Source organism: Sitophilus oryzae, unplaced genomic scaffold (assembly GCF_002938485.1).
Source record: "Sitophilus oryzae breed Bouriz unplaced genomic scaffold, Soryzae_2.0 scaffold_942_pilon_pilon, whole genome shotgun sequence".
In the NCBI taxonomy this organism is placed as follows: Eukaryota; Metazoa; Arthropoda; class Insecta; order Coleoptera; family Curculionidae; genus Sitophilus; species Sitophilus oryzae.
In genome coordinates, this window is record NW_022147575.1 from 190,436 (window position 1) to 214,377 (window position 23,942).

The following is a 23,942-nucleotide window of genomic DNA, read 5'->3' on the forward strand; positions in this document are numbered from 1 at the left end:
ACTATTCGTAGCTGCACGTTTGACGACATACAGCCGAGGCACAAAAAGTAATTTTTACTCCGAATAGAACATGCCATTTTTTTTCAAACGCCACAAATAACTCATAGATAAATGAAACAAGTTTAGATTGGAAAGTGCCCATAAGGACAATGTAAACACTATTTGGCCCTATTCTTGCAACGGTCGCGACCCAAAACTTGAAAATTTCGGAGCGGTTCGGCTTTTTCCGGAATTATATCGCCATATATTGTTTATTCAAATTTATTATTATTTTCGTTTAATTTTATAAATAAAAGACAGGTGTGTTGCATACACAAGAAACTTTATTTTATATAAGGACGCATGTATGAAATACCTATGAAACATTGGAAACCGACGTTATGCCACGATCCACGATGGTTTTTGCAGTTCACAGTTCACAGCACAGCTTTTTAAGTTTTTAATGCCACTTTTTCACAATTATCACCGGTTGGAGTAAATAAAACTTGAATTAAACTCACAAGATAGCTATTATTACTTTGAAAATGGACGCTATAAACACTTTTCGGAATTTCTTTAATGAGAGCGGTTTGGATTTTTTGAAAGATTATTATGATTTTTGAAGATTCTGACTTTGACAAGAGAAAATTATTTCTGTTTTTGTTTGCCGTTGTTCTTAGCAACCGCTATAGCAGCGCCAGATCGCGTATAACGGTCGCGACCCAAAATAATTTCGCGACCTAAAATTTTTACAGGCTGTCCAATCTAAACTTGTTGCATTTATCTATGAAATAACTTTTTAAACAATTTCAAACGTTCCAAATAATATAAAAAGATTTAAAAGTCATTCCTTGTATTTAGTTATATACTATCGAGAAACTATGGTTACGATCGTTGAATTTGACACTTTATGTCAGTTTAATAATATATTTTCGTACTTTTGAGCTTGCGTAAAAGTGCTTTACTTTTATGACTAGGCGTTAATAGTTATTTTTTATACAAGACGATAATGCAATTTTATCGTCGTGTATAAAACAATATTTTTTTCCATAGCGAGTTACGTTTTAAAAAATATTCAGAAATTATTAATTTCAAGGAATTATTACGAGTGGAAAAAATATTGCGCTGGGTGGGCGTTGGTTTCTATGTAATTTTAGAAATAAATAAAGCTGTGACTTTAGTTGTCAGTTTTGAGTCAATATTTTTTAATTCTTTTTCGTATTGGTTGCTGATTGAATTGGAGCCAGAAATGGCTCAAAACGAAATAAGTAAATTACCAACAGATATTCGGGCTGAGGCGACAAACGCCATATCCAAACTACTTCCATTTAAATCCCGAATAACTTATGAAAAGGAATACAAAAATTTTCAAAAATTGAAGCAATTAAAAAACGTGCGAGAAAAAATAAAGTTTTTAACCTATCCTCGCTGTTAAAGTACCACATGATCGAGAAAAAACGGCGTCCAGTTGGCTGGGAAATGACGATCGATGACATCTCCCATATAAATTTACATATAAAATGACAGCGATCTTCATTTCATAGCCATCGCTGACGCCGTTTTTTTTCGATCATACGGTATCATTTACTCTTGCGGTTAAAGTATTATTTTATCTTCTAATTTTGACAGATATAAGGCAATTTTAACAGTTGCGATGGAAAAAAATTACTTTTTTATATTGTCAACGATGTCGCAAAAATTCATACCACAGTTTAAAGAAATTTATATTCTTTAAACTGTGTTCATACTTTTGTGACGTTTGAAAAAAAAAATATTTTTTTTGCTATTGTATGCAGGCAACCAATGATACTCTCTCATAAAATCGTTTTTTTATATGAAATTGACTTAATTATCTACTATTTTTATGCGAATTACTGAATCAAGAGACTATATTTTCAAATTAAGACTATATCTTCAAGTCGTTGTCAGAAAATATGCTGTTTTATATCTTTTTTGAAACAGCTGTATATTGATCAAGATAACTTCTGCCTTCATCAATTTATCTTCTAGTTCTTTCCAAATTTCTACCGACATTTCAACCTGCAGTAAGTATTTTACACTTTGACAATAGATAATACTAATTTCATTCTCGACTTAAGACTATTTCTGAACAGTAGTGTATTGTGTAAGGAGTAAAAATTAGACTTTTTTTTACGACGTTGTACGTGTTGACGGACTAGCGGAAACAGAGAGGCACAATAGTACATTTTTACTCCGAGTAGGATATATATATATATATATATATATATTTTTTTTTTCAAACATTACAAATAATTTTTTAATCAATTTCAAACGTTGCAAATAATATAAAAAGTAATACCTTGTAAGTAATCGACCAACAATTTGTACATACATCTGTTGAAACCTTTGAATAAGAAGACTAAGCGATGGGCCTCAAATATGGCCGACTTAAATTCCGGTTTATCAGTGTCGTTCTAATTTGATCTAAAAAATGTAAAACTATGATGTAGGGTAGACCTGGGGTAGACTCAATAATTTGTTGTTTTATTTTACGTTGTGAATAAATGTTGGTAGTTATTAAAATTGTTATAAAAATATATAATTCTAATAAAAATAGATAAGTTATAATTAGTATTTATTACCACAAACATCCGATACGCTACTGAAGCAGGTAAGTCAAATTAACGTATCTAAATTCTTTGACATCTAATCTTTGACAAGTAATAAATAAAAGCTAAAATGCAAGAAAAATATATAATTTAGTTAATTTAAGTGAATTTCATAAATGATCGGTTTACTACACGTATGTATATTATATAGTCACTTACTAGCGAAAAGTTGTTCCATTATTTCACTCAATTTTTGCCGAGATCTACCGCACGCTACACAACCAACTATTTTAGAGTCTTTTTCGATAAATCATGATAGTGTCACTGTTAATTTAAGTGCTGCCACAATTTCCATCTAGATTTACTACCTTTATACAACTATCAGTAGTAGAATAAATAATAAATAACATAAAATAAGCTCCGTAAAGACTGACAAATCCACAAAATTTCAAATCAAATTCAAATGTGTCAAATGAATCGTCAAACAGAACTGTCAAGGATCCCACCCTAGAGTCCTTTTATGGCGCTTTTTCCGCCCACCATGCATGAATACATGGATAGCATTATGCTCCTTCCTTAGTCTTCTTATTCAAAGGTTGAAACTGACGCTTAATTTCAGTTTAATAATATATTTTTGTACTTTTATGCTTAGGCGTAAAAGTGCTTTACTTTTATGCCTAGGCGTTGAAATGACAAAAATTAATACTCTTGTGACATTTGAAAAAAAATCCTTTTGATCTGAAGCTAGCGACTTTTTTGCCGAATATATTGGTGACCGATGTCGGAAAATGACAACGCGCCGTAGAATTGTTAATGTTATCCTTTGAATAAGAAGACTAAGGAAGGAGCATATCAAAAATCTTAGGTACACCGCGATGGGCCTCAAATATGGCCGACTTAAATTCCGGTTTATCAGTGCCGTTCTAATTTTATTTAAAAAATGTAAAACTGTGATGTAGGGTAGACGTGGGGTAGACTCAATAATTTGTTATTTTATTTTACGTTGTGAATAAATGTTGGTAGTTATTAAAATTGTTATAAAAATATATAATTCTAATAAAAATAGATAAGTTATAATAAGTAGTTATTAACACAAACATCCGATACGCTACTGAAGCAGGTAAGTCAAATTAACGTGTCAAAATTCTTTGACATCTGATCTTTGACAAGTAGTAAATAAAAGCTAAAATATATAATTTAGTTAATTTAAGTGAATTTCATAAATGATCGGTTTACTACACGTATGTATATTATATGTATAGTCACTTACTAGCGAAAAGTTGTTCCATTATTTCACTCAATTTTTGCCGAGATCTACCGCACGCTACACAACCAACTATTTTAGAGTCTTTTTCGATAAATCGCGATAGTGTCACTGTTAATTTAAGTTCTGCCACAATTTCCATCTAGATTTACTACCTTTATACAACTATCAGTAGTAGAATAAATAATAAATAACATAAAATAAGCTCCGTAAAGACTGACAAATCCACAAAATTTCAAATCAAATTCAAATATGTCAAATGAATCGTCAAATAGAACTGTCAAGGATCCCCACCCTAGAGTGCTTTTTCCGCCCACCATGCATGAATACATGGATAGCATTATGCTCCTTCCTTAGTCTTCTTATTCAAAGATGTTATCAGTACCGGGCAGAGTTATGAAGATTTAGCCATTTAGGATATGCCGATTTAAAATGTTATGGATATGCCGATTTAAATAATGTTCTCTATTAAAATAAAAAAAAATCTGATTTAAATAAAAAAAAATCCGATTTAAATAAAAAGAATCTGTTTTTTTATTTTTTTAAAAAAAATCATGATTTTTTCCAACCCTGCTATGCATTATTATAACTTTTAATATAAATTAAAATTTAATGTAAAAAGAAAATACTTTTGCGATGTAGTTAACTTTTAAATAATTACTAAAAATCCTTATAAAATATAGAAGAAAAACAATAATTTTTTAAATGTCATTAAAAAAAATCAATAGTTACATGAAACCAATATTCAAGCCTAATAAATATTAGGTATAATTAAGTATAAATACTAGTAATTCGTTTCAAAACAACACTTTTTTTAATCATAGAAATAACTCTTGTCTAATTTATGGATCTATTATAGTAAAAAACATATAAATCTAAAAAACTGCACAAATGCGGGTGTTATGCAGTTTTCAAAGAAAATATTCCATAGAGCGAAACCTTAAGGTGGGGGACAAAGGACAACAAAATAAAAATTCCATCGACCTGTAAATTAAGTTAACACAGACCCACGTCTATCTAACCTTGCCAAATCCAACACATTCTCGCCAGATAGAATACCTAGAAAATATCATCCGGTTGTATCTGATTAGTGTTGTATGTACGTGTATTCTCACAGATAAACATGGTAAGTTGTAAATGCATTTAATATATTATGTAGTAAATATTCTAAAATAAAACTAAAAAATAGAATACAAAAACTGAAAGATGTAAATTTGATTATTTTTTAAATTTTAAGTTAATATATCTGAAATATGTAAAATTTGGGAACGTCACAAAAAAATAAAATAAATTGTATTCCTATTAATATTTTCAAATAACGCTGGTATGTTAATGTTTCAAGTCATATTTTTTTGAAACCTGTAAAATGCAAAAAATCGCATTTATCGTGACACAAATAAAAATGCATACAGCTCTTCCTAATTCTTTTTCTTATTAATATTTGTGAGATACACCAAAGGAGAAAGAACATTATAGTTTTATTGATTTTAAAATATTCTTTAATTGGTTACACCGTAGTGTGGAGTGTTTTATTTGAAAACGACGACAATATTTACAATTATTATACAGGGTAAAAAGTGTAAATGCATAAGTGTAAAAAGAATAAGTTAAAAAAATCGAAAGAGATTGCTTTTAAATAACAGTTAATTCACACTAAATAATAACTTTCAGCAAGTGGATGACCATTGAATTTAAAATAAAACCATAATTATTGAAAAATCGCGAGATAGCATCTTATAGATATTTGATGATTTGTATACAGGGTGGTCCGAACTGTATTCCGGAAACGTCGGCAGCATATCTGTTGATTAAAATAAGTAAAAAAGTTCATATAAATGTATGTCCTAAAATGCTTACTTTCGGAGATACAGGGTGTGGAAGTTTCATTTTTATTTCGATTTTTTCCAAATAATGTATAAAGAAACGTCAATATTTGGAGGAAAATTGGTGTCTGAGAGTTTTTGACATGAGAAATTTGATTTTCATATCAATATGACTCCTACTTGTAGACGGCACCACCTACATATTTTTTAACTGGTTTGAAGAGTAATAACTTTTTGCCCATACCTGTATAAAACTACTGAGTAGAAAAAAATATATTTGCGACTTTTTTTACGTGAAAAAGGTCTATTGGTAAAAATCGCTACGAGTAATGGTTTTCGAGATATTTGGAATCGAAATTATCAATACCGGTCATTATTGACATAAATTAAACATGTTGACTAAATAGTTCTTAGACTGAAATCTTAAATTTGAAATGATTTTGTGCCAAAAGTTCAACAGACCCTGTTTAATTATCATTTTTTCGCAGTAAAAATTCTATACTAGAAATGTATATTTTTTCGCTCTGTAGTTTTATACAGGTACGGACGAAAAGTTATTACTTTTATTCAAAGCAGTTAAAACACATGTAGGTGGCGCCCTCTACAAATAGGAGTCATATTGGCATCAAAATCAAATTTCTCGTGTCACAAAACTCTCAGACACCAATTTTCATCCAAATATTGACGTTAACTTTAGAAATTATTTGAAAAAAATCGAAATAAAAATGAAACTTCTACACCCTGTATCCCAGAAATTAAACATTTTAGGACCACCCTGTATACGTTATTTTCTCATGTCTTAACTGTATTTTTAGAGAAAAATATCATTATATAATATAATCTTTATTTCTGTTTCAGAATCTGAAATATCTATTTTTGTTTTTCCTGCTCATATTCTTCAGTATGGGCGTCATGGCAAGGCCATCATCGGGATCAGGACTAAATGAAACAGAGGAATCAACAACAAAACGTACTAAACTTGTTCAGAACCCTTTCGTACCATTTGCTATTCCCATGATCATCACTGAGGACGAGGAATCTTACAAGAAGTCCGAAAACGAAACTTCCAAAGTCTAAATAATTGTTGTAAACTTTACTTATTAGATAACTAATTTATACATGTATCGAATAATGAATTATTAGATAGACTATTATTAATATATAAAATAAAATAAAACATCGTTTAAGGGAATAATAGTTAATTTATTACACATACTTATAAGTATACCGGGTGCGTCTCAAAAGTAGTTCACCCCCTATAACTTTTTTATTTTTTCATATAAAACAACGAGATTTGGTATGTTAGTATATGACATAAATTAGGATTGATTGACATATTCACTTGTTTTTGGTCACTTCCGGTTTCACCGAAAATTGCTACAACTTTTGATTTTTAAATGGCACTCTCGGTATTTTTTTACTTTATTCGATAAAATGTGGCACTCTGAATAGAATGACATATCATATGTCAACTTTTGACATTTTCGCATATGGTTTATTTGAAATTGTAACATGCGGTTCATAACGACAATTTGACTCGAAATACCAAGTGTGTGGTATGAAATTATTCGTAAAAAATGCTTTTTCCAAATATGCTAATGAGCCACCTTCGTTCCATTTCAAATAATTGAGATATGATTAAAGATACGATTTGGGCATCTTTAAACTGGCCAGGAGAAGACACTAAAAACATTAGACGATCAAATTTATTTTTCCAAGGCTCCTTGACTAAAAATTAGTGATTTTAACACAACCATGGCACTCTAGATTGACATTTAAAATACAATTTTGTTTTAAGCCAAAATGTCAAAAGTTGACATATGATATGTTATTCTACTCAGAGTGACATTTTCTATCGAATAAAATAAAAAAATACCGAGAATGCTATTTAAAGATCAGAAGTTGTAGTTATTTCCGGTGAAACAGGAAGTGGCCGAAAACAATTTAATACGTCAATCAATGCTAATTTATGTCATATACTAACATACCAAATCTCGTTTTTTTATCTGAAAAAAGTAGGTATAATGGGGATAAAGGAAACTTAGCTTGTGTAGCCTATTGGGTCTACAAGTAGACTCCCGACCCTTACTAGAGGAGGTGGTAGCTTGTATGCCACTTGTATTTTACGTAATACTAGTATTTTAGTATTTTACTTTTTTACTAGTGCAGTTATTGAAACTATAAAACACTCAGCTACGAAGTTTGTGTGATGTAACGCTGTTTCGGGTAGTAAAAATTCATATTTTCAGACAGGGTGCAGCCACACTATCCTAAAAACGGCGTATCGGCGTAACGACCTTGAATCGATTTCCAGTAATTCTATTGGCTGAAATTTTTGACAGATGAATGTTTCAGCCAATAGAATTACTGGAAGTCTATTCAAGGTCATTACGCCGTTACGCCGATACGCCGTTTTTAGGATAGTGTGGCTGCACCCTCACATCCTTGGAAGTTGCGATATAAATAATATACACATCATTAATAATGATTAAATAATTATATCGATTATTATATATTGATAGTTATGGATATATTGGAAAAAAGCCCATCCCTACTGTTAACTTCACCGGTTCCACCGTTAAAACCGGAAGATTCAATTGTCTAATTATAATTAATAAAAACTGCTATAACCTTTATTTAAAATCACATTAAAAATTCAAATTATAAAATCTCAAAGATAAACACTAAACATTTGCCAGAGACTGATATATAAGCAAATCGCCACATATTTTTGTAAAAGTGACAGTTGCGTTGGCAGCCAGAAACAGGACCGTTCCAGGTACCACTTGGCCATTCTCGTACTGTGCTTGTCCAGAAATAACCAGTAGAATACTAGCACTAAGCCTTGGTGATGTCTGAAATAAACTCCGACTTTCAGGTACCTACAATATCAACATTAATATCTTTGTATGTACTTCTATCTATAGTATCAGGTCTGTTACTTCTATTTGAACTACGGCAAAATCAGGTACGGGAGGCGTAAAAATGACAGAAAATTCACTTTCGCGTGTTGGCGTGAATAATTTGTTTTCCTCTGGTTCGCCTTTATAAATTAACATATCACAAAGAGTTTCCACGTCGACAAATTTTGGCGTTAATCCTGCCCTTACAACGTTATCAGAGCATGCCATGCATTCAACACAGTCTAAAACATTTCATACAGTAGTTTTAAGTTAAAATTTTTTACATGTATCTATAGTTCTTCTAATATAACAACTTCTTGTTTGTCATTTGATATCTTGGTAATTATTGGGAAAACTGGAAATCGTCCGATTTTCACCAAAATTGGTGCCTATACACCCTATTTTGAGGTCGTAGATTACGAATCTGAACTTTTTTCTTAGTGGTCTGTTACCGTTTTTCAGAAAAACGAAAAACTATTTCAACATCGAATTTTTCTTTATTTCGGCCCTATAAAGTAATAATTTCACTATATTTTCATTATATTATAGTTTATCTAAAAGCCACACTTGATTGAGAATAGAAAAATATCCAAAATTTTACTGAAAAACACTTTTCTTAACAAAATAACAAAGAAAATTGAGACCAGATTGAAGTTTGACATTACATATATCCTTCTTTCTCTCTCCTATGTAATGAGAGAAACAAATATATTCTAGACCTAATACGCTCTATTAGTGTGACGTCATGTAGCAGAAGGTCAGTGTCGCAAAATCCAAACATAGCAAGAATATAATGGGATAATCTACTTTTTCTTAATTTTTTATTATATTACTCTGTTCAAAGCATAGACTTAAAATAAAATATAGACTGAGCATCTCATTCATAAATAGCTGGAACATGCGGTCAGACAATGTCCTGTTATTGTTTTAGGTTATAACGAGTGCTACACGAGCGATAGACAGGTTGTCTCTGTCGTAACGGTCGTTCCCTGACTACTCTGACGAGAAACGCAACACTGTCTTTCGTTTCTCAAGTACACCTGAACTCTCCGTATCATAGCCGGGTAATTTTTTTTATTTTAATGAACCTATAATTAAATTAAAAATATGTCGTATTTAAACTTTTTTATATTTTATTAAGATTTAGGAGAGGTTTTTTTAAATAAAAGTTTAGAAAAAACGTCTTAGAGTCCAAAAAGGATAAAAATAATAAAATACATGTTATAGAAGAAATGTTATAATCGAAATTTCGTAATTTTTGAAATTATTAAAAAAAATATTAATTTTAGTCAAACATTTACAACCTCTAATATTAATCAAACCAGGATCTATTCTACAGATATAATAGAATCGGCGACAGGGAGAGAAAAAAAATTATGATTGTTGTAATTTTTTTTTCTGGTTAAGTGATGTCTTATTTATGTAAATTAGAGAAAACATAAGTCTGTTCCATTAAAGCAAGGAAGGTGATAGGAAGTGAATAAAATGAAAACTACATTTATTTAACTCGATACTGTCTTTATTATACCGGGTGCGTCCCAAAAGTGGCTCATCCCCATAATTTTTTTTATTTTTTCAAATGATAATGACATAAATTAATGACATAAATTATGATTGATTGACGCATTCAATTGTTTTTGGTCACTTCCTGTTTCACCGGAAATGACTATAACTTTTAATTTTTAAATGGCAGCCTCGGTATATTTCTACTTTATTCGATAGAAAATGACACTCTGAATAGAATGACATATCATATGTCAACTTTTGACATTTTCGCATATGGTTTAATTGTTCACACGCGGTTCATAACGACAATTTGGCTCGAAATACCAAGTGTTTGGTATCAATATATTCATAAAAAAATGCTTTTTCCAAATATGCTAATGAGTCACCCTTGTTCAATTTGAAAAAATTGACATATGATTAAAAATACGATTTGTACATCTTTTAACCGGCCTAGACAAGACACGAAACCTATTAGACGATCAAAACTATTTTTCCAAGGCTCCTTGATTAAAACTTAGTGTTTTTAACAACACCATGGCCCCTGGATTGAAATTTAAAATACGATTTATTTTTAAGCGGCAATGTCAAAAGTTGACATGATATGTCATTCTATTCAGAGTGTCATTTATTATCGAATAAAGTAGCAATATACCGAGGGTGCCTTTAAAAATCAAAAGATGTAATGATTTCCGGTGAAACAGGCAGAGACCAAAAACAATTGAATACGTCAATCAATCCTAATTTATGTCATATGCCTACTAACATACAAATCTGTTTTTTTATCTGAAATAATAATAAAGTTATAGGGGGAGCCACTTTTGAGACGTACCCGGTATATTAAAAAATATTGTTTCATAATGTAATATCATTTTAAAATTCTTGTATGTTATTTTAGATTCTGAAGATAATTTTAGAATAAACCGGAATATATTTTTAATAAAAACATTATTAATTATTAACGGGGTTATAATAATTATAATTTTGTTACAAAAACATTTATATAAATGATTATGTAAGAGAAAAAAATCAGATTTTACATTTTACTAAAATATTATCTAAATAAGCGCCTTTCTACAACAACGCCACTGACCCCCAATTGGTAAATTGAGAGTTGCCTACCGGTCGAAAGTCGTTTCAAGACTTAAATGGATTATTTAAGTCAAATTTCTTGCAAATTTGGCACTGGCGAACCATATTTTATAGTTCTTGAACAGAAAAAGTCAATAAAATAGACACTTAAGGACTACAAGCTAAGGAAATGCGTTAATACAACCGGGGAGATAGCGGCAACAAAGCTTTACCGCACACGTGCGACACGTACTACAAGGTAATAAATGAATGAATAGGCGACCTCGCCTCTAATCGGTGTTGCCATATTGTAAAGAACTTATCCTTTTCAAATAGTATCCGACTTATAATTTAGTAGCATAAGGACTATTTAATACATCTATGGAATATTAAAACCTACTTTATTAAAATGTAGTATTAATATCTCAATATATGTGTATAACAAGAAAAAAAATATTGATAATATTAAAGACGTGACAACATAGGCTGGATGAGGAAGGCTCAGTCGACTGTACCCAGAAGTAAACATGTGTACAAAAAAGATTGTTTGTCCGCGTTTAAATGTAAATAATGCAGTCTATATTTTATTTTAAGTCTATGGTTCAAAGGATATTTGTGTCTTTCTGAGTAAGTATATAAGCGTTTACTATAGGTATAATTACATAAAAGGATACATATAGGGATAAGTAATATGAGGTTATGTTAAAACAATAAAGAACACGAATTTCCATAGTATTATAGAATTTATTAACTATAAAGTGCACTGGTACGGTTCAAAATTAAATGTACTTACTTGGAAAAATACAATTATCCTTAAGAAAACAGTAATATAATAATAAACGAGAAAAAAAACGGGTTAATTCATGCTTTGTTTAGATTTGGCGACACTGACCTTCCGCAATACGACGTCACCATTAATGGAGCGTATCTAGAAATTTGAAAATTTACAACTTTGTCATATCTTCTATTTTTTCGGGTGATTAGGCATTTTTAAGAAATTACATATTATGAGATCTGACAAAAGTTACGTGGAAGAGTTTTGATTGCATTGGTTTCAACTTCTATGCGGAGGATGTTAATCTTTTCTTGTTATATTATACCAAAAAAAGATTAACCCCTTCCGCAAAGAAGTTATATAAAGACTATTTATTACCACGAAGTTGCACGAAAGAGTTTTGATTGCATTGGTTTCAACTTCTTTGCAGAGGGGGTTAATCTTTTTTTGGTATAATACAACAACAAAAAATTAACACCCTCTGCGTGGAAGATGTAACTAATGCAATCAAAATTCTTTCGTGCAACTTCGTGGTTATAGTCAGATCTCGTTGAAAAAATAGCAGTTATTGGAAGGAGCCTTTCTTCTGGCGACCGCCTTTCGTAATCCCAGAATGAGCGAAAAAAACACGCTAAATTTAGGTTTAGCATTGGCACCGTTGCTTTAAATGCCAGAAATACAACCCAACATTTTCAGTTTTCAGATTGTTTCCAACGTTTACAAATTTATTTTAGCAAATTGTTCTCTATTATGCATAGAATTGATTAAAAAAGTAACAGAAAATAGCAAAAACATCATTGTTTATTGAATACCTAACAAAATATGTGCTAGAAAACCTTAAAAATGTGAGAAATTAAGAAAAATTCGATGTTGAAATAGTTTTTCGTTTTTCTGAAAAACGGTAAGAGATGCCAGAAAAAAAGTTCAGATTCGTAATGTACGACTTCAAAATAGGGTGTATACCAATTTTGGTGAAAATCGAACGATTTCTTAATATATTATATGGCAACGATTTATAAAATAAGCAAAAAATCATATAAATATAGGTCCTAAAATGCTTCGTTTCAGAGATACAGGGTGTAGAAGTTTCATTTTTATTTCAATTTTTTCCAAATAATTTCTGAACTAACATTGATTGATTTCGATGACAATATGACTCCCACATGTAGAGGGCGCCACCTACATATTTTTTAACTGTGGTTTGAAGAGTAATAACTTTTCGTCAGTATAGTCTATAAAATGAATAACTTTGAATTTTGACCGTTATTTTTTACCAACATGGTAAATATAAAATTCCTCTGTCAAAAAAGTTACTGATATTCTTTAAATTGAGTGTCTGAACGAATCAGATAGGTAACTCTTTTTACTTTCGTGAAATAGAAAGGAAAATAATAAAACAAGTGACAGTTCATCCTCTTCTTACAAAAATCAACACAATTGTCAAAAGTTAAATGTCATCAGCTTTTGACATTTCTAAATATCAGACCAATGCCGTCTCTAATAGAACAGCGTCGGAGCGAGATTTATGACGTCACGCTAGTTACCCCAATAGCACAAGATATTGGCCCAATATTTAGGATATGTTGGGTAAAAATTGTAAGCTGGCCCAATATTGCCGATTTTTAGCCAATATTGGTAGTTGATTGGCAATAAAACTTTTTCCTTTATTATAATTCTATATTTTCACAATAACGTACTACCAATATTTAAATAATGCATAATTATTTTAATTTTTCAAAAAAAATCATTCATATTATTACAGTCATGTTAGTTTACGACATTATTCTTTTATAGTTTAGTAATTCATTGTTTTTTTTAATATAATTGCAATTTACTATTGTCATGCCAATAATTCATAATTTGTGTAATATTTTTGACTTGCAATTGAGTGCTAACTAATCAGTATACCCTGCAGAAATTCTGTAACGCCAGTGGTGAGTGCCAAATAAACGAAAAGCAATAAAGAAATCTGGTCTGGATAGCCACAACGTCATAAAACGGGTTCCTGTTGCATCCCCACTCTTCTTCCCTATGACGCATTCATTGATGACGCCGCGCGCGCGCCCGCCCGCCTTATTTTATAATTTGTTGTGTTCTTTGCATCTCAAAATCATGATACATGCCTTAAAATTAATATCAAGTAAATAATTTGTGATTTATCTATTTGTGTGCAGTGTAATTTGGATCATTTTAAGTAAAGGTGAATTGGTAAGTACTTTATTTCAACAACTTTTAAATGTAGACTAGTAGATATTTCCTGTAAGAGGCATCCTAACCTAAACATTTACTCAACTACCAGACAATTTAGAAGTAAATAAAAACCTAAAATAATAGCCGTATCCTATCAATTCTCACTTGAATTGTGAAAACTGTTGAAATAAACCTGATGTTTAATTAATGTCAATATTTTTCATATTTTTACATAGGTAAATGGAAACGTTGGGCCAATATTGGCTAAATATAGAATCGAGTTAGCAAAGTTCTGGAGCATTTTAAAATCGCGCGGTTCCAAGTATGGTGAACCTATTGGTTTCCTAGATATTTCACGTTTTTACATTTGATTATTTAATATTTAGACCATATTAGATGTAAATAATTATTTACATAATTTAAAACGTCCTAACCTAAACATATTTAATACATTATCACTGAACTACAAAAAAGAGATTTTACTCCAATCAAAATGAAATCTTTATTTAAAGAAAATTTAAGTATCATAAAACATAAAGTACGTTGTATGGCTGAATCACCATCGGTTTTGAACAATGGTCACAGGGAATTAGACGCAAGTCCCTTTGAGCCGTCAGTAGCTTTAACAGGTAACATATATTGATGAAGATCACTTATATTTTGTAGAAATACCTACTTGAACCAAGATAACTTGGGCGTTTGATGTATATTTTTAGCTTCTGAGAGATTGATCTTAAAAGAAATAAAAAAGTTGAATTGGGAAATACAGGATATGAAAAAAACAGTAAACAAGATTCAGGACCTGTTGCTCACAATTAGCATGATTAATATTAAGTTCTAGTGAAGAACCTTTTCAACTACCAATTGAGAACCAGGCTTTACTAGAATCTATAGAGCAGCATTTAGAAGATGAAAAAAATATTGAACTTTTGGTAATAATAATTATTTGCAGATTATACTCGTATGAGAAACAAAATGTAAAGCTTATCAAATTGTTTATTTTAGGCTCAACGATTATACCTTTGTGGAGGGGACAATACCCACAAATCTGTTTTTTTATTAATGAAAAAACTGTTTGCCAGAGATGTAGCAATGCTCTATTCTGGATCAGGAAAGAAGGGAAAATTATCATTTCAGAAGTTGTCATGTTATAAGGCTATTATAAGTATAAATTTTAAATTGTTTTGGTAATAAATTGCAATTAACAAAATTTTGCTTTGTGTTTCATAGAAGCTGTTCGTTTTCCAGGCGCCACGGATGCAGGTATTAACAAATCCATATCTTTGTATTTGACAGGAGCAGCAGACAGGGAAGGAAGACGTAAAAACAGAAATGCCCAATATATACAGTTATTTTGAAACAGAAAAATATTTTTCGTTTTTTTATTTATTATCAGGATAACAGCTTATTTTTCATTATTTTATTTTATATAGCAATATATTATGTTTTTATTGATGTAACGTTTTATTGAATCTTTCCCTAATATTTACTTCCCGAATCTATACAACATATTGGTTACAAAGAAGTGCAGATTTTTTTTATATTTCTTTTATTTTTAAAACATATTATATAATATATATCATTCTCATTCGAAAATAATGGTCCACTGTATATATAAAACATACAATAACTTGCATAAAATGCATTGACTTTTCGAACTATCTTGATATTTTGTAGTAGTTTAGGCTTTCGCGGCCATCGTTTGAAGAATTTTGGTTTTTCGGGTTATTAGGCCGTCGTCGGTTAGAATTGCTTCCTAACGTTTCGCTAGCACGAGTGGCTAGCATCTTCAGAGGTGTGTTTGCTCCGATTGCTCACACTAGACTGATGCCTCCGCGTCGGCGTAGCGCGTATTTATGCGTCGGCGGAGGGGGCGTGGCTTGTTCGGGTGGTAGTTCTTCCGGAACTGGTCTACTTCTCTGTGCTGCTACTTTGGTCCTAGATATAGCTGGATGCCAAATTCTGTTAAGGTAGAAAGTTTCTTCCTTCCTGTTGAAATTATTTGGATGTTTGTGAATTTCAACAGCTTCCCTGACCAGACGAGGATGATATCCAGATGTTGTGGCAATGACTTGGGTGTCTTCGAATTGGATTTTGTGGTCACCATCTCTTAGAGCATGTTCTGCTACGGCTGACTTCTCTGTTTGCCCTAATCTGCAGTTTCTCTTGTGTTCCGTAAGTCTCGTTCCTACTGAGCGTTTGGTAGTTCAATATATACGCTACCGCAGAACAAGGTATACGGTAGATCCCTGCAGAGGATAATGGTTCTCTTTTTGTCTTTTGCTGGTCTTAAGCAGTCCCTTATTTTTCGGGTAGGTTTGTATATGGTTTTGATGTTATGCTTCTTGAGAACTTTACCAATCCTATCGGTGACCTGGGAAACATATGGAAGGAAGGCCTTATTAATGATGTTTTCCTGTTCATTGGCGTCAGGTCTCCTCTGCCTAGGTGCCAGCGCCGCCTTTATTTCTCTGTCATTATAGCCATTGGCAAGAAAGGCTTTATTTAAATGACTTAGTTCCTCTTGGATGTGTTCATTAGCACAGATACGTCTTACCCTATTTGCTAATGTTCCGATAATCCCCCTGTTTTTGGCTTGGATGGTGATTTGATAGTTTGTGTAAGTACCGGTCTGTATGAGTGGTTTTCGATACACGGTGTGATCCAAAGGTCGCCATTTCTCTTGACAAGCACATCGAGGAAGGCCAGTTGGTTGTTTACTTCGGTTTCCATGGTAAATTTTATGCTCGGGCTCTGCGAATTAAGGTGATGAAGGAAGTCATCTAGGCTGTCACGTCCATGTTTCCAAACCACAAATGTATCGTCCACATAACGAAACCATACAGCGGGCTTCAGAACGGATGACTCTAGCGCTTTTCTTCAAATCTCTCCATAAAGAAATTAGCAATTATTGGGCTGATTGGGCTACCCATTGCGACACCTTCTGTTTGTTCGTAGTAATTGCCGTTCCATAAGAAATAGCTACCAGTCAGACACACTCGGAAGAGCTCCGCGATGTCAGGTGGGAATGATTCCTTGATTAGATCCATTGACTCGCCTAGGGGTACTCTCGTGAATAGAGATACCACATCGAAGCTTACCATGATGTCAGATGGTTCCAGTTTTATATCTTTTAGCTTCAAACTCTTATGTGAAGGACTCAACGCATTTCGTCCAAAAGCTAAAAGATATAAAACTGGAACCATCTGACATCATGTTTCCCAGGTCAGGCAATATCAAGAGATTGGTAAAGTTCTCATCTAATCAGCATTCGAATGAAACAACTGTATCAATGCAAACCACTGAAACATAAATATCATCCTTCTGGTTATGGAAGCTGTTGAAATGGAGAAACATCCAAACCGCCAGCTCAAATTGTAATTTCTTCATGGAAGAAACTCGAAGAAAGCAACCTTATCGGTTCTGGAAACCCGCCTGTATAACGCATCAGTGAGCTATATCTGGGTTCAGGAAGTAGCAGCACAGAGACCTGGGACTCAGTAATGAAATGCTGTCAAAGAATAACGACTGGATCGCACCAAAAGCCACTCGCAAGGCAGGATGGCACAGGCGCCTTGTGGTGCGGAAGCGTATATATTGAAACTCGCTCAAACGCTCAGTCCTGGGAAGGAGACCGATAGTTCTTCACAAGAGACACTGCAGATCTGGGGCAAACAGAGAAGTCAGCCGTCTGCGGAACATGCTCTGACAAGACTGCGGTACCACAAAATCCAAGCTGCAAGACACCCAAACGAATTGCAATTCAAACATCTGTACATATCATCCTCGTCTGGTCAGGAAGCTGTTGAACTGCGCAAATCATCCAAATAATTTCAACAGGAAGGAAGAAACTTTCTACCTTAACAGAATTTGGCATCCAGCTATATCTAGACCAAAAGCTGGCACAGAAGTAGACCAGTTCCGGAAGAACTACCACCCGAACAAGCCACGCCCCCGCCTCCGCCGACGCATAAATACGCGCTACGCCGACGCGCGGAGGCATCAGTCTAGTGTGAGCAACGACGACGGCCTAATAACCCGAAAAACCAAAATTCTTCATCTTGATATTTTGATATCAAGTGACAATAAAAAGTTTCCAGGGAGTTTCCTATTCCGAATCTTGATTATGTGGTATGTACATAGATTCAATGTACAGACTAAATATTGGTCCAAGATTTGCGAAACAAAATGGAAAAATATATGTAAATTATGTTGGACCATTATTGAAAAAACACATTATGTCTATAAATGTAGCAAATATAGGATAAATATTAAATATCCATATTGGATCAATATCGATTTTTAACAAAGGATAAATATATGAATGCTATATTTTACCATTAAAAAAAAATCTCGCCTTTTCTTTATTGGGCCAATATGTAAATATATTATTTTACCAATGTTGGTGTGCTACTGGGGTAGATACTACGGATTAATAAATAAATTGTAGAATACATGGAAAACATAATAATTCGTCGTATTATTGGTTTGTATTTTAAAAATGATATAGTTTACATGAAATATACATATAATATACAGTTAATAAATACAATATATATACCTATTTATAGTAATAAATAACTTTGGCAAATAAATTATGAACCATACAAATGCAGCAAATGTTTTACAATATACAAATAATGAATAGGTACATAAGATAATGGGTAAAATGTAAAATATATTTCAAATTTTGGGGTTTGAAAATCGATCTAATTTAACAAAAAACATTCAATATCTACTAATAGTGATGTATTATTATTTGCATTCACAAAATGTATATGTATATTTTGCAAGTATCAATGTTCGAAAAATTATATTTGCGAATAATACAATATCATAGAAAAAAGGCTGCAGCGATGGCTATGAAATAAAGATCGCTGTCATTTTATATGTAAAATTATTCTAAAATTTTTTATTTTCTTGGAATTTAGGTTCGGGAAAAACGCTGATTAAGTTTTCATTTGTTTTTTTCATTATTTTTTTTGGTTAAAAAAAACGTTTCGGCTAACATCATAGCCTTCATCAGTGTTGTGTCATATGAAAAAAATAGTGTCGAATATAATCCAAAAAATTACATATAAAATATTCACACCACATAATGTTTACTGCAATTAATAAACTAATATAAACTTGTCAAATGACGACCACGTATTTTTTTAAATTATTATTCTTAACACTAAAACTATCTACATTGACTATGGAATACGATTTCAGCCATAGTAAGTAGTAGATATTGAATGTTGTTTGTTAAATTAGATCGATTTTCAAACCCCAAAATTTAAAATATATTTTACATTTTACCCATTATCTTATGTACCTATTCATTATTTGTATATTGTAAAACATTTGCTGCATTTGTATGGTTCATAGTTTATTTGGTTTATTTGCGAAAGTTATTTATTACTATGAATAGGTATATATATTGTATTTATTAACTGTATATATGTATATTTCATGTAAACTATATCATTTTTAAAATACAAACCAAAAATACGAGGAATTATTATGTTTTCCATGTATTCTACAACATATTTATTAATCCGTAGTATTTAACTAGCGTGGCGTCATAAATCTCGCTTCGAGGCTGTTCTATTAGAGAAGGCATTGCGTCAGCATGGCCGCAAGTTACTAACCTAATAAAATTAACACTAGAAAAGCCCGCGGGAACTGTCAAATTCAAAGTTATTCGTTTCACAGACTATACCATATATTATATATGGTATATTGGTATTGGTAAAAGTATCATGAGAAGACCATGATGTTTTATTTCACTCACCTCCAGATATATAAGCATGAGGCACATTAGCACCTAAAAAAATTGCTTCTGACGGATTTAATTTTAAGTAATTCAAAAAGTAGACCATCAAAATACCATTGTCATACGGAAACTGTGAGTGTAATCTTTCCACTAGTGAAACCATGTAGGTTATTTTTTGATTTTCATCTAAAAAAATCATTTGAGATGTTTGTAAGAACATAAGAAACAATTACCATAGTTTTTGACTCGAATCAGTAAACTATCAATGATACTTCTAATTTTGTCTTTAGAACAAGTCAGAACAGTTCTAAAAGCTTTTTGTATTAGTCCACAATCATTCTTTAGTAATTCACTACCAATTATGCCTTGTAATTCAGGTATATCTAGAATTATACAAGCATTAAAAGATGCTATTATTATTTGGGAAAGTGATTACTTTGTATGAAATTTTTAATTTCTTGTAATGGCCTGAAACCACACAGTGCTTCAAACGTTGTCAGAGCTATAGCCATCTCAGGTTTGTGATTAGGATCCTTATAAATATCGGGAAATTTTGAATGCAATTCAACTGCATGTTCCTAGAATTAAATATTTCTTAATAATTCAACAAAAAATATATAAAATCTGTCCAAGTGAGAAGACATCCAAAAAAATGACAGAAAATTCTTCTGAATCGAAACCACAGACAAAACTGTCACTGTCTTCTATCTTCTCATTGGACAGACCTTGGGACAGACTATAAACTTATACTTTTGATGGATGTGCTTGAATTGAAAGAGCTTTATCCACAGAGAGTACTTTAAACAAAAACGGTAGTTCCTTAAATATCTTCAGTACTTCTTCTCCGAGGACTTCCGGATGAGATGAAATAAAATCTGACAAATTTACATTTGAACCTTTGATTACAGATGGAGCGTTAACATGAGTTCCCATCCATAATTCAGCATAGCTAAGATTTTCATCTACTTGGAATCCTTCATCTGAATTCTTTTTTAATTGAGCTACTTTACTACTTAGGCCTTTTTTGCCCCAATCGTACGTTTGAAGTTTACATACCAATTCCATGGCAAGGCGGTGTACCTTTAACTTAAATAGTATTATTTATTTTATCATTTTTAAGGCTTTTAAATGCTGATAAATGTTATCGATAATTGAAGGTTTTCAGTTAAATCATAAAGGTTAAATGTTAGCTTGATTACATTTGCTTAGCACTTAGCACGTTAGATTATGCTAGGTAGTATATGTATACGTGTTTATTTTAAATGAACACTTACATCGTATGCTTATCATACTCATCAAGTATAATCTCTAATCACATAAACCTGTTTCAGTTTCCATAACAAGAAGATTTCAAAGAAAATAGAAAATAATCTTTAAAAAAACATAAATGACCTATGTCAATGACTTATGAATGACCCACAGGAATGACCACAGTGAATGACTCATGATTGCTTATGACATGACTAATCACATATACACATGACTAATCTTTGACTTAATTATTATAATATATCTGTGATATATCTGTGATATATATTTTTAATTAATTTAAAGGCAAAGGCCTAAGCTACTAGGGCTATTCAGCCTCTTCCGGCCTTTTTTTTAAGAAAGATGATGTAATTTATATATGATCAGGTACTGATATTGCTTGTGGTATACTTGTGGCTTGTGGTAGAACTCTTAGTTCATATCTCTGGGTAGTAGTGGGTACAAAGTGGGTAGATTGTGGGTAGACATCACACACCTGATTAGTAGCTGTAGCCATGCTGTAGCGCTGTAGCCACAGTTTGACAGTTGGCAGAATATAACCTAAAATGAATTTTGATGTTGACGAAAGTTGTTTTGGTTAAATTTATGGGTTAAATTCAATGAGTTAAATTCAAAGCTTTCAAATTCAGGGTAAATCCTGGGTAAATCACAGAAGAGAATAAAATAATCTTTGTTCATAGGAGATATATTAAAGACTGTACCGGTATATTACATACTTACATCCTTGTTTATATATCTGATATAGAATTCCGATATTTTTTTATAATGACAACCAATTTTAAAGTGTTCACATTAAACTGCTGGTAAGTGATTAAAAAAAAATATATATAGACAAAACAAATGTTATTTTAGGGCCCTAGCAGTCGTTTCGAAAAATAGAAAATCTAGAATATTAGCTATAGCAGAAGTTTTATCGTCTAGTGAATTTGATGTGGTTTGCCTGCAAGAAATCTGGACCGATCGAGATTATCAGTTAATACGTAATATAGTTTCTTCTGTATTACCATATTCTCACTATTTCTACAGGTATTTATTTTGAGACAACATTGTTCAATTTTAGACATTGTTTTGTATTTGAGATAACAAAGTTGATTTTTTCTGCACAATTTAATTTTATGTTACAAGTGGGGTGACAGGTTCAGGGATATGCATCCTTTCCAAACACCAAATTGAAGAGACATTCTTTCATCAATGGTCGGTGAATGGTTACATACATAAATTGCATCATGGTGATTGGTGGGGGGGCAAAGGTGTAGGTCTATGTCGACTGAAGGTTGAAAGTGAGACAGATACTTTCTATGTTAATGTTTATTCAGCTCATGTAAAAACAGCTGTATTCAATAAAATTTACATTACTCAAAATTGGATTTATTGTAGCTTCATGCTGAATATAACCGTGCTTCTGATGACTACCAAGCACATCGGGTTCTACAAGCTTATGACACTGCTCAGTTTATCTTGCTCACTTCTAGTTCAGCTGACTTGGTTGTATTGGCCGGTGACTTAAATACTGAACCTGGAGATTTGTCATATAGGTAGGTATAGTGTGATTAAATAAAAAAGTCATGGTTGGCAAACAAGTATTCTTAAATAATATATTTTATTTTCCAGAGTTATTTTAACCATGCCAGGCATGACTGATGCCTACATGCAGTCAGGAAACTTATCTCAAGACATGTATGCAACATGTGAAAGTTACAAGAATAGCTACACACCCAGATCTTTAATTAAAGACAAAGTATTAGGCAAAAGAATTGATTACATTATGTATCATCCTGGATCAAATGTCAAAGTAGATGTAAAAAATTACAGCCAACCCTTACCAGACCGTGTTCCTAATAAATCTTACAGTTATTCTGATCATGAGGCTGTCATGGTCGAACTAAACATAAGCAGAGATATCAAATCTTCCAGAAATATGCCAGACGACACAATCAAATGGGCTGTTCTAGAAGAAGGCATTATGTTATGCAAAGAAGCCCAGAAAAGTATAGCTAGAACGAGAGTTTTGTATTGGCTGGGTGTAATTTTGTTGTTTCCTTTGCTCTTGCTAAGTCTTATAGTTCCTGCTGTAGTAAATACGCGATTTTTTGACAGTTATCCTGCGTTATTCTCGGTTTTGAGGGTTGTTTTGACCGTTCTCACTATATTTTGTTTTCTCATGGCAACTTTGTGGAGTAAAATCGAGATGCACGGTGTCAAGTCAGGCAAACTGGCCATGCAAGTCTCACTGAAAAAGCTTCAAACAAATCACGACTCATGATAACATGAGTTTAAAGAGTATTATCACATATATAATTTTTCTAAAAAATAAGCTTTACAGCAAAATAAAACACTAAATCACCACAATACGCCAAAACACTTTTACTGTTACACTGGACGCACGTTTCGCTAAATATGTTAGCATCATCAGCAGATAATTAAAACAATAATTTTTAATTAAGTTTTTTTTTTATTAATAAGTTTTAGTCATCTGCTGATGATGCTAACATGGTTAGCGAAACGCGCGATGTTTTGGCGTATTGTGGTGATTTAGTGTTTTATTTTGTTATATTAGGGATTTAAAGAAAGCACCAAATCTATTTTGCACTATTACAGGTATACCATACATTCGAAAAAAAAAACGTTAAGGTGGCAATCCATTTATTGAAATTTGACATAAAAATTTGTCATATATTAATATTTAATTTACAAAAATGTAAGGACCGATACATTTAAAAAAATAAAATTTGCTGATAAGATTTGAGTGTGGTTGAGAACTTTTGATTTTAATTTAAATATTACCTTTGACAAGGTTTTATGCCATTTTTAATAAATAACTTATTAGTGTTGTCCCT

The 23,942-nt window shown here is 31.9% G+C and overlaps 2 protein-coding genes and 2 long non-coding RNA genes across 5 annotated transcripts; 3 read left to right on the forward strand and 1 right to left on the reverse strand.

Annotated features, from left to right (window-relative positions):
- Positions 1 to 4,783: 4,783 nt before the first annotated feature.
- On the forward strand, positions 4,784 to 6,833 carry LOC115890993. The gene is made up of 2 exons (XR_004051733.1): positions 4,784 to 4,939; positions 6,495 to 6,833. It is a non-coding gene; the product is annotated as an uncharacterized LOC115890993 (long non-coding RNA).
- Positions 6,834 to 8,241: 1,408 nt separating this feature from the next.
- Positions 8,242 to 21,386, reverse strand: LOC115890960 (mannose-6-phosphate isomerase). 2 transcript variants are annotated; one of them, XM_030911330.1, is made up of 7 exons: positions 21,111 to 21,386; positions 20,587 to 20,916; positions 20,273 to 20,414; positions 20,070 to 20,219; positions 19,855 to 20,022; positions 8,579 to 8,781; positions 8,242 to 8,518 (listed from the first exon to the last, which is right to left on the reverse strand). In XM_030911330.1, exons 2-7 carry the CDS (start codon positions 20,899 to 20,901, stop codon positions 8,321 to 8,323), a joined length of 1,176 nt encoding a protein of 391 aa, XP_030767190.1. In that variant the 5' UTR covers positions 20,902 to 20,916; positions 21,111 to 21,386; the 3' UTR covers positions 8,242 to 8,320. The 2 variants fall into 2 exon arrangements, with proteins under 2 accessions (XP_030767190.1, XP_030767189.1); XM_030911329.1 differs by having other exon boundaries at positions 20,587 to 20,922; positions 21,111 to 21,384.
- Positions 14,468 to 16,281, forward strand: LOC115890961. Its single transcript, XR_004051727.1, has 4 exons — positions 14,468 to 14,707; positions 14,795 to 15,010; positions 15,084 to 15,225; positions 15,309 to 16,281. It is a non-coding gene; the product is annotated as an uncharacterized LOC115890961 (long non-coding RNA).
- A 229-nt stretch (positions 21,387 to 21,615) lies between the features above and the next one.
- LOC115890959 (putative neutral sphingomyelinase) lies at positions 21,616 to 23,383 on the forward strand. Its single transcript, XM_030911328.1, has 5 exons — positions 21,616 to 21,908; positions 21,958 to 22,131; positions 22,231 to 22,426; positions 22,483 to 22,640; positions 22,717 to 23,383. The coding sequence occupies exons 1-5, from the start codon at positions 21,871 to 21,873 to the stop codon at positions 23,366 to 23,368; spliced, it is 1,218 nt and encodes a 405-aa protein (XP_030767188.1). The 5' UTR covers positions 21,616 to 21,870; the 3' UTR covers positions 23,369 to 23,383.
- The last annotated feature ends 559 nt before the right edge of the window (positions 23,384 to 23,942 follow it).

Bases quoted from the DNA above. Each gene is read 5' to 3' on its own strand.
- LOC115890960 (XM_030911330.1), bottom strand. From the start codon at position 20,901: ATGGAATTGGTATGTAAACTTCAAACGTACGATTGGGGCAAAAAAGGC. The intron at 20,415-20,586 runs GTATAAGTTTAT...ATTTAATTCTAG, and splicing joins TTCAAGCACATCCATCAAAA to GAACATGCAGTTGAATTGCA. The intron at 20,220-20,272 runs GTAATCACTTTC...GTATAATTCTAG, and splicing joins AATTAAAAATTTCATACAAA to ATATACCTGAATTACAAGGC.
- LOC115890959 (XM_030911328.1), top strand. From the start codon at position 21,871: ATGACAACCAATTTTAAAGTGTTCACATTAAACTGCTG. The intron at 22,132-22,230 runs GTATTTATTTTG...TTATGTTACAAG, and splicing joins TATTCTCACTATTTCTACAG to TGGGGTGACAGGTTCAGGGA. The intron at 22,641-22,716 runs GTAGGTATAGTG...TTTATTTTCCAG, and splicing joins CCTGGAGATTTGTCATATAG to AGTTATTTTAACCATGCCAG.